Genomic DNA, 15736 nt, shown 5'->3' with positions numbered 1-15736 from the left:
TCCTGTTCCAGCTGGAGATGAGCCCATGCTGGAATTTGGGAATCTAGATTTTATGTTCCAAAACTGAGCAAAGTGGCTCGGACTCATTTTTAGCCTTAGTCTCCTAAACTTCAGTCATGTCTGTAAGTAAAATGCTGAAACACTAGTTGTCTGGGAAAACTAAATGAGTGATGATTCTAAGAGAAATGCTGTGGCTACTCAGTGCACTAGCTTCCAGCTTTTTGGTGCTGTTCCCAGAAATGCTTCAACCATGCTGAGGAGCTCAATTCTCTAATTAAAAAAAAAAATTGTATCAAATATTTTTCAGCTTTACACTCTCAAATTAAAGCTTAAAAACCTCCAAGGAAGGAAAGGAGGCCAGATTGGAGGGGGAGGAGGTGAGAGGAAGGAAACGGGTGGAGAAAACCACTATATTCCCAAGATGCAAGGAAAGTTGAAAAGTAGAAGAAAAAATATATTAAATCAGTGTAAACTAAGAGGTAAGTTTAAGGCATTTTTTTACATTGAATGTATGTTTTGTTGGGGTATTTTTAGCAGTAAAATCCTGTATACTTTAAAAACATTTCAAATACATTGAATTGAGGTAATTGCTTTATTTTCAATTTCTTCTGCTATAAGCTTGATTTATATTTTTATTAAGACCTATCAAAGGATGTGTTGTGATGGGATTTTGCTAATTTTCTGCTGTTGCTGGTTAAAACTGTCTATTACCTTACCAATGACCTACTTGAAGTGAAGCAACATCCCATGGCAGCAGGCAGGGTGTTTTGTTGTAGAGCTCAGCTGAGAAAGTTAATTGTTTATGGAGATTTAATGGGCATCATGCTCCTACTTACCTACCTCACTGTAATTCAGCAGTGGATTGGTGTAGCTTAAGAAAAGAGCCTCTGAAGTAATAGATTTTGGTATAGTTAGGAAGATAGTTGATGTGGGTTCTTAACTTGAGATCAGAGCCGTGACTTACATTGTTTATTAGTGTTGTTGTTGTTATTGTTACTTGGTGTACTGCCTATATGGGGGTGGTATAAGTTAAGTTTTGATCAGAGACAGCATGCCAGCAGCTGAATAGTAAAGTCTGGTGTACTTAAAAGCTCATTTATTACTGGGATGTTTGCTGCTATACTGCCAGGAGCCTGCCAGAGATACAACAGAATAAAAATATTGCTGATTAATATGACTGCTTGTGTTGTAACACCATGTGGTACTAAAGACTTTGTCACAGATGAATTTAGAAAGGAAGGGAACAGAGATCTGGAAAAAGTAGAGGCAGGTATAAGGAGGTTCTGCATAGTTGTATCAGCAGGGCAGAATGGGGAGGCAGAGATATTCCTGTGCCCTCCAGTATATATCTAGTGCTTAGTGCACATACGGACCAGGTTGTTGGCAGCACTTTTCTCTCTGAAGGTTGGGAACAAGGTAGGGCAAGTGTGTGACAGCTGCTGTAATGGCAAAGACCAGAGCTCTCAGTAGCTGGTGGTGAAGAACAATACAGGAGAGGGGGTTTGCAAGAAGTGTTGCTGCCTTCCTCTCTGATCCTTGTTGAGCTTCTGCTGTGTCTGGTCCTTGCAGGCTGGAGGTAGTACTTTGCTTAAAAGCTTGTGATGTCTCAGTTGTTCAATGAAGTTATCCAGTCTTGTTTCCTAACCTGTTTACATTATTAATTTCAAAAACGTTATAGAGATGGGTTCTATAAATTAATCACTTGTCTTTGTTTTAGGCCTCCTGTTTGAGGATTTTACAGACTGCCTCAAGTGGTTTTACTGTGAAAAGTGAATAGTGTATCTGTGCTTATCATTACCACCTTAAGATGTCTAGTTATAGGCTGAAAAGTTGTGGTCTACTTAGATTCTCCTCCACTCCATATGTCTGGTCATCCTTGTCCTGCTCTGTACATAAAATGTATAGCTATGCTATGTTTCTTCAGTGATTCAGATGAAAATGTTAGTGGTTTGCTGCCTCCCAAAGACACGTCTGTCTAAAGACCATCTCCCCTGACTTCTGTCACCATTTAGCCTTCCTTAACTTTTCTAAATTTTTTTTCAGAGTTGAACTGTATGTTTAAATATTTTTACACATAGCAGTTACAAATATGCATGGCAGCTGTGCACTTGAATCTATTATAGATGAAGAGCTGGAATTCCACAGTATTTGTACTATTTTTATTCAGGTACATCCTGAGAATTTAGTATCAAATGGCCTAATTCTGCTCTAACTGACACTAAAGCCAGTAAGTTAAGCCAGAAAGTCCTACCAGACTCTATAGGACCAGACCTGGTCCCACCTACTAGAGAACAGAGATTGACACCACCTTCAGAAATGTTCTGAATTGTGCATGGAGTTAGATAATAAGAAGTGCATCTTTTACCTTTTGTAGGAGAGGAGGAAAGTAACCACAATTGTATTGTGGACTGCAATCATAGGACTGAGGGGAGCTAGAAAATGGTGATGGCTGAGGAATCATAGGATGGATGAGAGCTGTGAGGAGTAGGCAGGGAGAGCTGGCAGGCAGCCCAAGAGTAAGGAGGGTGAGAACAGAGCCCTCCAGGCAGGCAGGCAGGCAGGCAGGCAGGTAGCAGCTGCAGTTGCAGACCCCCAAAGGTGGCAGGGGTGCCACTACATTAGTCAGATACTCTGATGTCAGAAATTCTTCAGACATCCAAAAGGCCTTGGACGACTATGAAGGCGAATAGGAATTTGCTATCCCAAGGCACCTGTGCGATTTTCAGCCTTAAGATGACTCAACAGAAATAAAGGACAAGGTAGAAATTGTGCAGGACAGACTAGACAGCTGATGATTCCAGCAGTCTTTATTTTGTTCTGTATAGATTAATGGAAAGCATTTTCCTCAGATATCTAGAAACCACGACCTGTATTTTAAACAGAGTCTTAAATAAATAATTAAATGGCTATTTAGTCACAACTCCATCACCAGACAAAATTATCCAAATGAAGAATAAACCATAATGATATCCTTCCCAGTACCTGGCATTTGTTTTTGTTCTTTCCCTTGTGTGGACATTTTGAACAGGAAGGGATCCCTTTTAAGTTGATACTGTTTAGTATGGGACTAGAAGAAACAAAATGTTTAAAATAGGTTCTCTGTAGCACTGTCGAGAGTTACCTGGTTTGGACATTTTCTTAAAGTCGGATGATTTTGCTCATTGCTAATGCAACAGGGTAGAAGTGGAGGTACAATCAGGTCATTAAAAAAGCCAAATGTGAAAATGACTCATTTACTTGCAGCAGCCCAAACAAGTTGATGTGTTGTTATTGATACATCATTTACCAGGTGTGTTGCATCATCTTCACTTCACAACAGATGCTAAACGTAGAGTGTCATGAAGAAATTCAAGCTGGCATTAATAACGTCATGCATGGCAGCACTTTGGGAAAAAAAAGCTGCCTCTGATGCTGCTTATTAGAGGATTTATACAAATGTGCAGAAAGAATCTAGCCAAGTAACGGCAAACTGAAGTAACCTGTTACTATGAGCCTTGCTAAATCCTCTGGCTGCCCAACCTAGATAGGCAATACCTGTCTGACTCCGTCTCTGACTAGGACAAGGCAAGTCTTATCAATGCTTCAACAGTTCACCCACTCCAGTATCCAACCAGATGCAGCTGGGTCAGATCGAATGGTAACACAATGTTTCGAGCAATTTCGGGCTCTTTGACATGAGTTTTGCCGACAGTTCTGCTGGTAACTGGAAATACTAAAGGTTTTCTCAATGTATGATACTAAATTCTGTCCATTTCCTAGATCATGCCAGAAGTGCATCTTCTCCCTATTACTATATTACCTATCCTTGTGTTAAGTATCACTAGATGCCTAATTTTTTCACTTTCCAGACAGTGTGTATTCTTCCAGGTTCACTAGGGTTAGAAAATAGATGGATGTGCACAATGGTGGAGAAAAGGACTAAACACCTTTCCTTTTAGAAACTGATCCAGACAGTCAGAAGATGCTATGCATAAAGCATAGTAGATTACACTTCATGAAAGGTAGAAAGGTTTGAATGCTGAGTGAATTGGAAAAAGCAAAACATAATTTCTTGCTATATTCTTCCCAGCCAAAAAGTCCCAAAAGATCCTCTATTCTCCACAACCATTTCTATCCCTGTAGGGAATGCCTCTGTCTCCCCAGGCAGCCCTTCCTGTTTCCCCAGTAGGTCCTTCCTGGTCAAGGAAACTGCAAGTGCGGCTCTGTAGTCACAGCAGATGTTAGGAACCCACAAAGTTCCCAGCGTGAACTTCATCCCCTTGCTTTTTATCACTGCCGGGAACACAGACGGAAATAAGATGGTCACTTTAATATAATTCTTATTTCTGAAGAAAGTGTATTAAAGTGTCCAATCTTCACTACATTTTTCTTCATGGTCTTGCACATTCAGAGGTGTAGTTCAATGCAAATCTGATGTGTGGTTCTCTGTTCTGGCAGTGTATAGGCACAATGTATTCCACTGCTGGGTCTGGTTTGCTTCCTGGCTATAAGACTTTTTCCTTGAAAGAGTGTAAGTTGAAGGGGAAGCAAGAAGTACTGAAAATTGTTTACTATCTCTTATAAACAAATAATGTTTATTTTTACAGAATAAATATTTCTGAAGTCAAGGAAGAAGCTTTAGCACAAAACTTGAGGGGAGTTTTGTCAAATTTCTCAGCAGAACAAGTGTTCTAAAGAGCAGCTTTCATGTATCCAAGAGGAGCTGAACATTTAGTTGTAAAGTGACTTCCAGATTTTGGGGAAATATACTGTTATTTTCTGTGGATGTGACACTAACGTACCTATCAATATTAAACGACTAATGACGAACATCCATCCTGACTTTTATGGCCATTCAAGATGCACTCCAGTGCTCTTTTTCCCATGGCTCTTGTGAGCTCTCATGAGCTATAAATAGGCAGGGAAGTGATTGGCATTATAAGCTGAACTTGTGGGCAAGGAAGGGATGGATTTGAAAGGAGTTCTGCTTCTTAATTCTCTTATGGCATCTATGCTTGGATTTGGATAGATGAAGGAATCTGCTCTTGGTTTGAATCAGTGAAGAAGTATTGGTTGCCTGGAATAAAGAGGAAGTTAACTTTTGCGATAGTTGCCTTCCCCTTCAGTGTAGCTTAGCATGCTTAGGTAGGCCACAAGAAACTGCAAATTCCTTCTGCAGAGGTAAACTGTGTAACGAAGAAAGAGAAAAATATTTTGATGGGAAAACAACTTATGTACTATTATCATTTTATGCTTCTATAAATGGAATAATAAAGCAGGACTGAAGTACCTTTCTGACCATGCAGTGATCTCTAAATTTATGTACAAAAATGAGTTATTTGAAACACTGGCCAATTACCTCACTCCCCAGTGGCATTCAGTAAAAGAAGGATTAGCCAAGAAACAGTTGACTGAACCTTCAGTTAATAACCATCTTTAAAAGGAAATAGGTTGTGGCTATAAGCTTGCTATATTATTACCATCTTTATTTAAGGAAATTGCCTTGAGTGGAAAAGACTTTCCTTGCCAGCATTTGCCACAGAAAGCTGCCTTGTGAATGCAACCACAGCACAAACATTAGCACAAAGTTCAAGATTATCAGGCAAGAAATACTGTACTGACCTCCAGTGCCAAAGGTGTCTTTGAGCTTTTCAGTTTTCTTGTGGGAACACAATCAAGATTTGGGCTTTTATGCTGGGAATGCATGTTCAGATGATGCTTTAAAGTGGAATTATTTGATAGAATCTTAGAAATAGTTGAGTTTGAAAGGCATCCCTGGAGATTTTCCAGTCAAAGCCTACCTGATCAAAGCAGGGTCCTGAGTGGGTTACCCTTGAAACTGTGTCAGTCAGGTTCTGTGTATCTCGAAACATGTCATCTCCAAAACCACTCTGGGCAACACACTCCAGTGTTTGATCCACCTCACAATGAATGTTTTTTCTAGTTTTTAAGTAGAATTTCCTGTTCTGGGCCCCTCAGTTCAAGAAGGACAGGGAACTGCTTGAAAGAGTCCAGTGCAGAGCCACAAAGATGATTAAGGGAGTGGAACACCTCCCTTATGAGGAGAGGCTGAAGGAGCTGGGTCTCTTCAGCTTGGAGAAGTGGAGACTGAGGGGTGACCTCATCAGTGTTTACAAATATGTAACGGGTGGGAGTCAGGATGACGGAGCTGGCGATATGGCGATATCCAATGGCGATATGGTTTAGAGCAAGGTGTCCCTGCCCTTGGCAGGGGGGTTGGAACTTGATGATCTTAAGGTCCTTTCCAACCCTAACTGTTCTATGATTCTATGAAATTAAATACAAAAGGCCTGGAAGTTAAATGTTCTTTTGTCAAAATAAATGCTAAAGCCCATGCTGAAGACCCAAGAGCATGGTAGCAAGGACTGACATATCATACTAAGACTCGTTTTTACCAACTATAATTTCTTTTGTAAATTCTGGAGTAACTTGCAACTTACTCAAATTTTTTAACTAATTTCCTCTCAGGTGAACATTTCCCACTGGTTCCTTTATATGTGGACTTTCTCTAGATAAAAATGTCAGTGGAATAAAAGAAGGGAACATTCTAGCTGTGAAAGAATAGGAATTATCTGTGAGAGTGGGAAGCTTGAACATCTTGGAGGTTTTTTTTCCTAATGCTTTTTAGCATATTTTTCTAAAAAGCAGATGCTTCAAATATGAGAGCCCAAAACCAGTCATGTGGCAGGACCTTGCTAGAACAGTAAAAGCTGTCAAAGCTAGCAAAACTGTATAAAGTACATGTTAAAGCAGAACATGATTTTGTGCTCTCTCAGCAGTTTAGGCATGTCCTTGCTGGTCTACTCTTTAGAATTTTTACTCATTTTTGGTGCAAAAAAGGCAGTAAAAAAGCCACTGGAACATAATCGTTAGTTAATCTTTTTTAACTCTGTCATTTATCATCTTTCCTTCCAATCTCATCAGCATTTGAGTAGAATAATTGGCACAACAGGGTATAGCTTTCAAGTAACTTTATTGTAAAATATTCTTTAAAACAACTCCGAATAAAGATGTCTGTGGTAGACACAAACCCAGTATATTCAGGAAACATTGGAAGCATGTAGTAGAGGGCTGATTAATATGATTGCTAGATAAAATAAGCACTTAGGTTCAATGCTTCCAGATTTCTTGTAAAAATATAGACATATGGAAAGTAGACAAAAGAATTCAGAATAAGATTTTAAATAAAATCAAACCAAAGATGTATTACTGCATATGCTGTATAAGCATAGATGCTACTGGGAAAACAATTGCTTCATCATCATTGATTCAGTCAGTCAATGGATACTTGAGACAGTAAATCAGTGGAGTCTGTCATTATAGAGAGCTCATTATGAAACAATTTCAGAGGTTAGATGTAAAAACCTGTCATATGAGTTTAAGTGAAGAATAACTATTAACTTTTCTATATTCATCAAAGGCACAAAGGCCATGTTTAGGTTTTCTAATGGTTATGAATAAACTGCATTTTTATTAGTTATCACTCCTAAACAGCATTGCTACAATCCAAGCAATAATTACAAAATGTTGATGGCACCTCCTGAATACTGAACTGACTATGCAGGATTGCATGTATTTGCTTTGAAAGAATGATAGACTCATCAGTCTTGAAGGAAAGTGTAAGCTGAAAATATGAAGATATGAGCTAACCAGTTGTGGAGCTTCAGATATTAGGGGGACTTGATTTCAAAGAAGATAGACCAGCTATGAATCTCATCATTCACAGCTCAGAGAACACTTACACCATCTAATCTCTCTTACTGCACTGCAGGAATTGTCACCCTGGTATGTTTTCATAATGCTTTTTGCAGTTTATGCGAAGGCATTTAAAGGGTTCTATAATTTTTATAGAAAGATTATTCCAGTAAATTTCGCTGCTAGGTATGACTTCCCAATAATCTCTAATTAGTCTTAGCTCAGCTTCTCCAAAAGGGGGCAAACAAACAAAAAAAGAGAAGATAACAAGTATCAATAGGCAAGTGACATCTTACCTCCAATTAAAAAGAGTGGAGGCACAACTTCATTGTTACACCTCCATGTACATTATTTTTCTTAGGAGCACTGGCATATAGTTGAAAAGGTTGATTCATTTTTGTTCACAATAATGGTTCAGAAAAGGATGCCTTTCTTGACTATAGCTTTCGGAAAGTATGTACCCGTATCTTTCAGTGTAGCAAAACGTCACTACTAAATTCCATGTGCTGGTGCTCTTGTGTTCTCATACATCCACTGTGGTGTCTGTGCTAGTAATAGCCTTACATTTGTTTTATAGTTTATGGTTATCACGACAAAATTTTTGTGTAATAAAGGCAATATGCACTTTCCAGTTCTTTAAAATTTGTTATATTTTGTGTCAGGTTTCCTTACAATAACCATTATCTTTGACATGTAGCCTTATCAAATGCTTCCTGAAAAATGCATACTGTCCACCTTACTCTCTTATCTCTCACTGCAGCATTATCTTCAAAGAGTTCTATCAACTTAGTTATGCAAGACATTCCTATTATACATTCATATTGGCTCCCTCTAATGGAATTAAGCTTTGCTTAGTGCTCCCTTGCCAGTTGCAGCAAAATTGTTTTCAATATGTGTTAAAAATGTTAATCTAGCTGGTGAATATATATTCTACTCATTCTCATGACTTATTTGAAAAGTGGTGGTCTCAACCTTTTAGTTTTTCAGGAGCTGGTTTTGCCATCACAGAATATTGATTGTGAAAGCTCAGGAAATGCTTTGCTAATTGGAAACATTAGTAAGCAAATAACACTCATGTACTTTAATGACAGAAGCACAGAAGGAAAACAGCAAATTTCAGAGAGTGCAAGAGGAGTCTAGAATTCAGGATAAAATTCCCAGTGTTAATAATCAGAAAACTACATGAACACTAAAGAAAATTGACCTTACAATACTGTAAGTATCAGACCCTTAAAACTAAGGTGCTGGAAGCTTGGAGAACTTAAAAAATATAATAAATAAAATACTGATTTCCCCCCCCCTTCCCCCCAAATAGAAGGGTACTCTTTGTTATATTCATTATTTTTTGTGCCATAGGCATAATGACATTTTAATACTTGAACTGCATTTATTAGTAGATTACTAACTTAAGTACTTGTTTGGAATGAAATGCAATATATAGATATAAAATTAAGATATTAACTGTTTATTAATGGTGTATCATCAAGGCTGTTACCAAAGTAACAAATATATAAAACTAAATTATAGAGTTTAAGAAAAACTAATACAAAATGAGAAGTAAAAAGAGGATTAAAGATGCAGTAAAAATAGGAATAAACTTCCATATCACTCTGAAGGCAGCTTACAACAATACAGGTATTATATGGCAGAGTGAAAAGGAGTAAAAGGTAACAATATCCTTGCATCTAGGAAATGGAATCATACTTTCGCATCTGTGTTCATCTTGGAGGGAAGAAATACATCAGAAAGAAATGCATATTTTGTTAGGAGATAAAATAGAATATTATGCTAAAAACCTTCTTTCAGAAGTCTAAACAATCTGAAAAAAAAGCATGTTTGTAGAGACTGATTTTATTTATTTTTTTTAATATTGGAGGAATGTTTTGATTCCCAATGGCAAATGGATCTATTATGATAGGTATGAGTTTGCTCTCAAAGAAAAGTAAGGAAGGCTTTAGAGGCTGCAAATCATAGAATCATAGAATAGATAGGGTTGGAAAGGACCTTAAGATCATCTAGTTCCAATCCCCATGCCATGAGCAGGGATACCTCACATTAAACCATGCCACCCAAGGCTCTGTCCAACCTGGCCTTGAACACTGACAGGGATGGAGCATTCACAACCTCCCTGGACAACCCATTCCAGTGCCTCACCACCCTCACAGGAAAGAATTTCTTCCTTATATCCAATCTAAACTTCCCCTGTTTAAGTTTGAACCTGTTACCCCTTGTCCTATTACTACAGTCCCTAATGAAGAGTCTCTCCCCAGCATCCCTATAGGCCCCCTTCAGATACTGGAAGGCTGCTAGGAGGTCTCCACGCAGCCTTCTCCAGGCTGAATAGCCCCAACTTTCTCAGCCTGTCTTCATACGGGAGGTGCTCCAGTCCCCTGATCATTCTCGTGGCCTCCTCTGGACTTGTTCCAACAATTCCATATCCTTTTTATGCCGAAGACACCAGAACTGCACACAATACCAGAGGTGAGGTCTCATGAGAGCAGAATAAAGGGGCAGGATCACCTCCTTCAACCTGCTGGTCACACTCCTTTTGATGCAGCCCAGAATACGGTTGGCTTTCTGGGCTGCAAGCGCACACTGAAGCTGGTTCGTGCTCATTTTCTCATCGACCAACACCCCCAAGTCCTTCTCCACAGGGCTACTCTGAATCTCTTCTCTGCCCAGCCTGTAGCTGTGTCTGGGATTGCACCAACTCGGGTGTAGGACCTTGCACTTGTCATGGTTAAAGTTCATGAGGCTGGCATCAGCCCACCTCACAAGCGTGTCAAGGTCCCTCTGGATGGCATTCCTTCCCTCCAGCGTATCAAGCGAACCACACAGCTTGGTTTCATCGGCAAACTTGCTGAGGGCACACTCAATCCCACTGTCCATGTCAGCGACAAAGATGTTAAACAAGACCGGTCCCAACACTGATCCCTGAGGGACACCACTTGTTACTGGTCTCCAGTTGAACATTGAGCCATTGACCACAACTCTTTGTGTGTGGCCATCCAGCCAGTTCTTTATCCACCAAGTGGTCCATACATCAAATTGATGTCTCTTCAATTTAGAAGCAAAGATGTCGTGTGGGACAGTGTTGAATGCTTTGCACAAGTTCAGGTAAATGACATCAAGAGCTCTACCCCTGTCCATCAGTTCTACAGCCCCATTATAGAAGGCCACCAAATTGGTCAGGCAGGATTTGCCCTTAGTGAAGCCATGCTGGCTGTCACCAAGCACCTTGTTTTTCATGTGCCTTAGCATGCCTTCCAGGAGAACCTGCTGCAAGATTTTGCCAGGCATGGAGGTGAGACTGACTGGTCTGTAGTTCCCTGCATCATCCATTTTCCCCTTCTTGAAAATGGGGGTTATATTACCCTTTTTCCAGTTGTCCCTACTATAAAGCACTGGGAAATAATCTGTTGATTATGTTGTGGAAGATACTTGAAACTCAGTATTTTGGTGAAAAGTGGATATTGTTGTCTTGCAGAACTTTCTCAGTTGACAAATAGCCACATTGTTGTCTAAACTGAGAACAAAATTGGTATCAGTAAATTGAGTGCTGTAACTTTAGCATATTATAGATCTTTCTTCCTTCCCACTTAAATCAATGGGGATTCTCATCTGCAGAAGTGCAGTTGGTGTTGTTCAAAGAAACAATTTATACTTAGATTATATGGGAAGCACAGTTAAGACAAACCTAAATTATCTACATTTGCCTTTTACTTGTCACTTCAGAACTGTAGATTTGTTATGATATTACTTAAAACATAGACATAGCATTTTCAATGGAATGGCTCACTAAAATAATGCAACATCACTGTTAGCTTTTTCCTTGGTAAAACAGATTATGTGTCAGCCTCTTTTCACAAGTAAAAAGTGATAGATCAAGAAGAAACAGCTTCAGGTTACACCAGGGGAGGTTTAGATTGGATATTAGGAAAGATTTCTTCACCAAAGGATTGTCAAGCATTGGAACAGGTTGCTTAGGGAAGTGGTAGAGTCACCATCCCTGGAGGTATTTAAAAGATGTGTAGATGTGGCACTTATGGACATGGTTTAGTGGTGAACTTGGCAGTGCTAGGTTAATGGCTGGACTTGATGCTGTTACAGGTCTTTTCCAACCTGAATGTTTCTATGTTTCTATATAACAATCAGTTTAGGACATAAGTAATTTCATCAGAAATCTCATCAGTTGTTAAGAAGTGGCATGTCACCTGGAGATTTTTTCTCACACGGTTATTTTGTTGTTGACCTCTTATTGTCTTTGAGAAAAACTGGGAAAAAAGTTGAAAGGCAAGACCAAAGAAATGTTTTCTCTTACTAATATTTAACAAATTTGAGTATATTCACTCATGAATTCTGATTCAGCCAGCTGCTTTCAGATCCATGTCATGTATTATCCAGACAGTGGAAAACTGTTAGAACAGGATGGATTCATTTTTTCTAAAAGATGTTGCAAAACGGCCTCAGACAACTGACACAGTCATTAGAGATGATCTTGTTTTTTTCTATTACAGATATGTGCTGTGTTAGTACCTAATCCATGATGCTAGTTTTAATATAAAAGCAGTTCATTAAGTTCCTAACAAATTTGGCTTACTCAAAAATATATATTCATGATTTTTCAAAATATTTTTCAGTGAAATACTTAATTTGCTGTAAAAATCTACCCTTTGCTTCTGTTTATCACCTTTAAAAGGAATGGAGAGATCAGTTGATAATAATGACATCGGGTCTTGCACTAGCAGGGAAAAAATGATTCTTGTTAGCACATTATGGAGTCTCAGGAGTTGTCTCCTGTGTAAATGAATGTAGTGGCCCTGAAGGAAGCCAGACTGACAGGGCTCTTTACTCAAGTCTTCCGTTCCGACTATGTGCAGTGCAGGGGGCACCCTCACAGCTACCTTTCTTATGTCCTGAAGCAATGAAAGGCAAATCCCTGTGTCCATGTTGTCTTTTTTCTCCTGCTCAATGGATTTTTTTTTTCTTTTTTTTCTGGGAGTATCGTTAGAATGCATTTGTCAAATTATAGCTCTTTGAAACAGGAAGAAATCTCACTCATTCTTTTCCTTGTGACAGCTTATTCCTTGCTGCTGTTTTTCTAGGGCTTTGTTTTGTTAGAGTTAAGATGGTGAATAGCAGGAACTTTCATTGTTTGGAATAGAGAAAGGACTCCAAACACCAGTGGGTTTGACCAGCTGCTAGGGCAAGTCATACTTGACAGATTGGTTTTGTTCTGGCCATGGATTTTCCAATGCCTAAATATTTTTAGAAGTGTGATTCTGGTTTTTGTCTGTGTGCATACCATACATTCAGGAAACCCAGGCTTTGGCTGAACAATAAACTTATTGGGGAAAATTTAGCAACCTGTTTTAAAATGTCCTTTTACTAATAACTTTAGAGATCTCCCTTCTGCATTGTTATTACTGCATACATACTTAATGCAGACAGAATGATTTTGTGTATTAACTGAGTGTTCTGGGTTCAGCAGTAGCATTTTTTCTTCCTATTAGTAGCTGGTTCAGTGCTGTGTTTTTGACTTTCAGCCTGTGAACAGCCCTGATAACACCGATGCTTTTAGTTGTTGCTCAGTAATGTTTAGTCGACCAAGGGCTTTCTGAGTCTCATACTCTGCCAGGGAGGAGGGGAAGCCAGGAGGAAGCAGAGACAAGACACCTGACCCAAGGTAGCCAAAGGGGTATTCCATACCACAGCACGTCATGCCCAGGATGTAAAGTGAGAATTACCCCGAAGGGGTCGGTGAATAAAAAATAGACTAGGGAGAACATAGGCCCCCTCAGGAAGCTCTTGGGAGAACTGGCTACACAGGATTTGGAGAAGGCTGAGGTTCTGAATGACTTCTTTGCCTTGGTCTTCACTGGCAAAGGCTCTGACCACACCACCCAAGTCTTAGAAGGCAGACGCAGGGACTGTGAGAATGAAGACCTTGGGCCCACTGTAGGAGAGGAATTGGTTCGAGATCATCTTAAAAATCTGAACGTGCACAAGTCCATGGGTCCTGATGAAATCCATCTGCGAGTCCTGAAGGAGCTGGCAAATGAAGTTGCTAAACTGCTGGCCATCATATTTGAAAAATCTTGAGAGTCAGGTGAAGCTCCCAGTGAGTGGAAAAAAGGAAATATAACCCCATTTTCAAGAAGGGGAAAATGGATGACCTGGGAAACTACAGACCAGTCAGTCTCACCTCTGTGCCTGGCAAAATCTTGGAGCAGATTCTCCTGGAAGGCATGCTAAGGCACATGAAAATCAACAAGGTGGTTGGTGACAGCCAGCATGGCTTCAGGAAGGGGAAATCCTGCCTGACCAATTTGGTGGCCTTCTATGCTGGGGCTACAGAACTGATGGACAGGGGTAGAGCTGTTGATGTCATCTACCTGGACTTGTGCAAAGCGTTCGACACTGTCCCACACGATATCCTTGTCTCTAAATTGAAGAGACATCAATCTGATGGATGGACCACTTGGTGGATAAAGAACTGGCTGGATGGACACACACAAAGAGTTGTGGTCGATGGCTCGATGTCCAGCTGGAGACCAGTTACGAGTGGTGTCCCTCAGGGATCAGTGTTGGGACCGGTCTTGTTTAACATCTTTGTCGCTGACATGGACAGTGGGATTGAGTGTGCCCTCAGCAAGTTTGCCAATGAAACCAAGCTGTGTGGTTCGCTTGATACGCTGGAGGGAAGGAATGCCATCCAGAGGGACCTTGACATGCTTGTGAGGTGGGCTGATGCCAGCCTCATGAAGTTTAACCATGACAAGTGCAAGGTCCTACACCCGAGTTGGTGCAATCCCAGACACAGCTACAGGCTGGGCAGAGAAGAGATTCAGAGTAGCCCTGTGGAGAAGGACTTGGGGGTGCTGGTCGATGAGAAAAGGAACATGAGGAGGCAGTGTGCGCTTGCAGCCCAGAAAGCCAACCGTATTCTGGGCTGCATCAAAAGGAGCGTGACCAGCAGGTCGAAGGAGGTGATCCTGACCCTCTGCTCTTGTCAGACCTCACTTGGAGTACTGTGTGCAGTTGTGGTGTCCTCAACATAAAAGGGACATGGAACTGTTGGAACAAGTCCAGAGGAGGCCATGAGGATGATCAGGGGACTGGAGCACCTCCCTTATGAAGATAGGCTGAGAAAGTTGGGGCTGTTCAACCTGGAGTAGAGAAGGCTGCGTGGAGACCTCCTAGCAGCCTTCCAGTATCTGAAAGGGGCCTATAGGGATGCTGGGGAGAGACTCTTCATTAGGGACTGTAGTGATAGGACAAGGGGTAATGGGTTTAAACTGAAATAGGGGAAGTTTAGATTGGATATAAGGAGGAAGTTCTTTACTGTAAGGGTGGTGAGGCACTGGAATGGGTTGCCCAGGGAAGCTGTGTGTGCTCCATCCATGTCTGTGTTCAAGGCCGGGTTGGACAAAGCCTTGGGTGATACGGTTTAGTGTGAGGTGTCCCTGCTCATGGTAGGGGGATAGGAACTTGATGATCTTAAGGTCCTTTCCAACCCTAACCGTTCTATGATTCTATGATTCTAATCCATTTAACTCTTAATAATTATGCTTTAGACCTAATGTTAGAAAAAAGTTCTTTAGTATTAAATAGAACCATGGCTATTAACCATAGCCTTTCAGTTAAAATCTTCATCTTGTTAGTGATTGAGATTGTTTTGAGTTTCTTCATCAGACATGTATAAAGAGGTTAAAAAGCAGCTTGCACTCTCCTTGTTCAGCCAGAATATGCTCTTATTTTACTTTTATAGCAAATGTACACTAAAACAAGCTCTTTACTCAGGTTGCACTGTTCATCTATAAACTCTTTTTAGTTATGTCAACTGTTCCTACCTGGCTTTCTGGTCTTTTTCAACCTCTTTTTCCAGGAATGACAATTATTTCTTTTTCATCCTGTTATAGCTGTAGCTTCCACCAAGTTAATCAAGAACATTTATCTTATGTATGATTAACAGAAATGCCTGTATCATTAACATAAATAGTGAGAAAAGTTCAGAAGTTTCATTGGAAGATATTAACTC

At 40.2% G+C, this 15736-nt stretch overlaps 1 protein-coding gene across 24 annotated transcripts in view; it reads left to right on the top strand.

Moving 5' to 3' along the window:
• The window catches only part of DLGAP2 (DLG associated protein 2), a 462107-nt gene that overhangs the window by 161896 nt on the left and 284475 nt on the right, over positions 1 to 15736 (top strand). For 4 of the 24 annotated variants that reach the window (XM_061357587.1, XM_061357583.1, XM_061357585.1 and 1 more), the window contains exon 2: positions 308 to 479. The exons of the other annotated variants lie outside the window; for them this stretch is intronic. In XM_061357587.1, the coding sequence (XP_061213571.1) occupies positions 422 to 479 (58 nt within the window). In that variant the 5' untranslated portion in view covers positions 308 to 421. The remainder of the gene's footprint in view (positions 1 to 307; positions 480 to 15736) is intronic. 24 annotated transcript variants of the gene reach the window in all.

The sequence above is a fragment of the Neopsephotus bourkii genome, unplaced genomic scaffold (assembly GCF_033783945.1).
Source record: "Neopsephotus bourkii isolate Nb327-2 ecotype Australia unplaced genomic scaffold, CSIRO-AGI_Nbou_v1 NB_908, whole genome shotgun sequence".
Taxonomy (NCBI): Eukaryota; Metazoa; Chordata; class Aves; order Psittaciformes; family Psittacidae; genus Neopsephotus; species Neopsephotus bourkii.
This window is presented reverse-complemented; position numbering and strand designations above follow the sequence as displayed.